Source organism: Cyprinodon variegatus, unplaced genomic scaffold (genome assembly GCF_000732505.1).
Source record: "Cyprinodon variegatus isolate N-32 unplaced genomic scaffold, C_variegatus-1.0 Scaffold337, whole genome shotgun sequence".
NCBI classification, from domain to species: domain Eukaryota; kingdom Metazoa; phylum Chordata; class Actinopteri; order Cyprinodontiformes; family Cyprinodontidae; genus Cyprinodon; species Cyprinodon variegatus.
In genome coordinates this window covers 853,570-856,185 of record NW_015150790.1, presented here as the reverse complement: position 1 = coordinate 856,185, position 2,616 = coordinate 853,570, and the positions used below count along the sequence as shown (strand labels likewise).

Below are 2,616 nucleotides of genomic sequence, written 5' to 3'. Positions count from 1 at the left end.
TATATATATATATATATACACACACACACACACGTAAAACAAATTAATACCGAATATGGTTAAATTTAAGACTCTTCATCTATCAATATGCCCTACCCAGAAGGATATTAATGAGGTTCAGGTCGCATGAATCCGACCTGGCTGTTCAGACACAGGTCGCACTTGAAAAGATCAGATTCAAATCGGATTCAGGACCACATAGCCAAGCGGCCTGGGTCGGATTGGAAAAAAAAAAATCAGATCTGTGTTGTTCAGACTGTCATTAAAAGATCAGATCCAGGTCTCATATGGGCCAAAAAAAATCCGATTTGGGTCACTTCAGGCTGCAGTGTGAACGTAGCCGATGTATGTGTGCATATATACGAAGAACTGCATACTACTTGGATGTGAAATAATTGCCATCGTGGCTTTGTCAAGCTGCTGCCTACCTTTGTGAAGCAGGAAAAAGACTAATACAAAGTCAATCCAGTAGAACTTTTTATTGCCTACCTTGAACGGATGACAATAGTTGAAAAACTTTTGGCTCTCAAAATGCTATCGGTTCCCTATTTGTTGGTACTCGCCAATACTGAAACCATTTTAGTGCAGGATCGGGGCCATGCCTGATACTGGTATCGGTCCAACACTAATTACAGGCTCTCTTGTCAAGGTTATCCAGGTCATTGTTTCATCTATATTATGGACTCATAGCTGTGTGTTTAAACCCTTACAGGCTCACTTCATGGTGCTTAATGGATATGTGCGTTTTGAATTATGTAAGAGCCCCCTGAGTGGACATTATCAAGATGAGCAAGAAAAAAACAGCACAATGACTCACAAATGCTGGTGAAAAAACACTGCAGATTGGGCTAGATCTCACATTCCACCTCCATGTGAATAAAAATCCAGAGATTTTAAAAAATAACCCACTGGGTGTTTAGGACAATCCTGTCCACCTGAGTTCAGACAAATGTTTGTGTTCAGTTCCTGTAATGTTTAGCAACTAATGTTTTATGGTAAGGAACATGCCCTAAACATTTTAACGACTTGGTTTGTAAACCAACCTATAAAAATGCCAAACAAATAACAAATATAAACGCTTACAGTTAGACTCAAATGAGAAACACATGGTTACTTTGATAGTGGAATACATTATTGAAAGTCTGCTGTTTTCATCGGGATACAAGATTAAAAAGACTAAAAATAAAAAAAACAAAGTACCAGGAACCGGTTCGCCTGGTTTTCCCAGAACCTATCTCCACCAAACCTTCACAATGCGCGACGTGGAGCAGAAACCCACGTCCACAGACACACGGCCATGTAAGGCAGGTTTCAGTGAGTTGGACAATAACGCTTCCTAAAAGCAGCAGAACACCTTTAACCGGAACGGGTTGGTGTGTTGTAGAAAGCTCCTATGGTGGCAGCTGTGTGGCACCAACCTTTCTGCCCTCGACAGCCCAGAACGATGAGCAGGGACAGGAGGAGCACCGCGGCCCCAGCGGGTCCCCTGCCCACCATTACCGCTCTGCCCGTAGCAGCCTGCAATCTGAATGCATGCTGGTCGCTTCTGGTCCGGGCTGCCGCTGCGCCGCTTCAGCCTGGACGGAGGGGAAACAAATTGTATTAACAAAAAAAGCTTTTTTTGGTTTTAGCTGAACTATAACCCGCTGTTTAGCGACACGCGAAGGAGGAGCACACTGCCCCACACACACTGAGCCAGGCTGAGGAGATAGCCTACTTCCTCCACAGTGAGACTCCTCCTCCGATCTGGGAATGGGATGAACGAGTCCCCCACGTGGTCTAGGGTATGGAAGGCCGTTTCATAAAAATAAAATAATAATAATATTAATAAAATAAAAACTAATAAATAAAAAATAGAGAAAAATAAATAGAATAAATAAACAAAAATAGAAAATAATTAAATAAATACAAAATTAAATGAGATTAATTAAAACAAAAATGAATTACTAACACACATTCTATGAAATAAATCCATGTCACTATGAATTAAAGCTAAATAAAAAGAAAAAATAAGACACGTTTATCTTGTTTTATTTAAAATCATGCAAACTTTGTTACTTTCAGATATTTTTTGATTTATTTATCTAATTATTTAATAATTATTTGTTGACACTTTTATTTTGTAAAGCTTTTTTACTTATTTCAGTGAATTGTTGTTTAACCCCTTTTTTATTTCCAGCTCTGTTTTTTAAATTTAAATGAAGGGACAGGGATAGGGTGACCAGATGTCCTCTTTTTCCCGGACATGTCCTACTTTTCATACCTAAAAAAAAATGTCCAGGTAGAATTTCAAAAATCGTCCGTGATTTTGGTCGAATACGTTGCAGCAGAACCGAGCCATCAGCACCTCAGTGACGTTGGATATTGGATATTCAAATATTTAGACTGCAGCTTGAATTATGCTGGAGATAATGGGACAGATTTGCAGTTCTTAAAGGAATAGTACACCCAAAACATGATTAGCCTTTATTTTCTACTCACCCCCATGCTGAACAACACCAGATGAAAGTGCGCATTCAGCGTCTGCTCTGCCGATAATGCAAGCGTAGAAGAAGAAATGTGCTGTTTACCTGTGCAAAGAAAGAAACAACGAAAGAAAAATGTCTGAGGACTTCA

At 39.6% G+C, this 2,616-nt stretch overlaps 1 protein-coding gene across 2 annotated transcripts in view; it reads right to left on the bottom strand.

Annotated features, from left to right (window-relative positions):
• Positions 1–1,715, bottom strand: part of LOC107091447 (discoidin, CUB and LCCL domain-containing protein 2-like) — a 25,876-nt gene extending 24,161 nt beyond the window's left edge. Inside the window, exon 1 of one of the 2 annotated variants that reach the window (XM_015385377.1) lies at positions 1,419–1,715. In XM_015385377.1, coding sequence (XP_015240863.1) covers positions 1,419–1,497 — 79 coding nt within the window. In that variant the 5' untranslated portion in view covers positions 1,498–1,715. The remainder of the gene's footprint in view (positions 1–1,418) is intronic. The other variant, XM_015385376.1, reaches the window with a different exon arrangement.
• Positions 1,716–2,616: the final 901 nt, after the last annotated feature.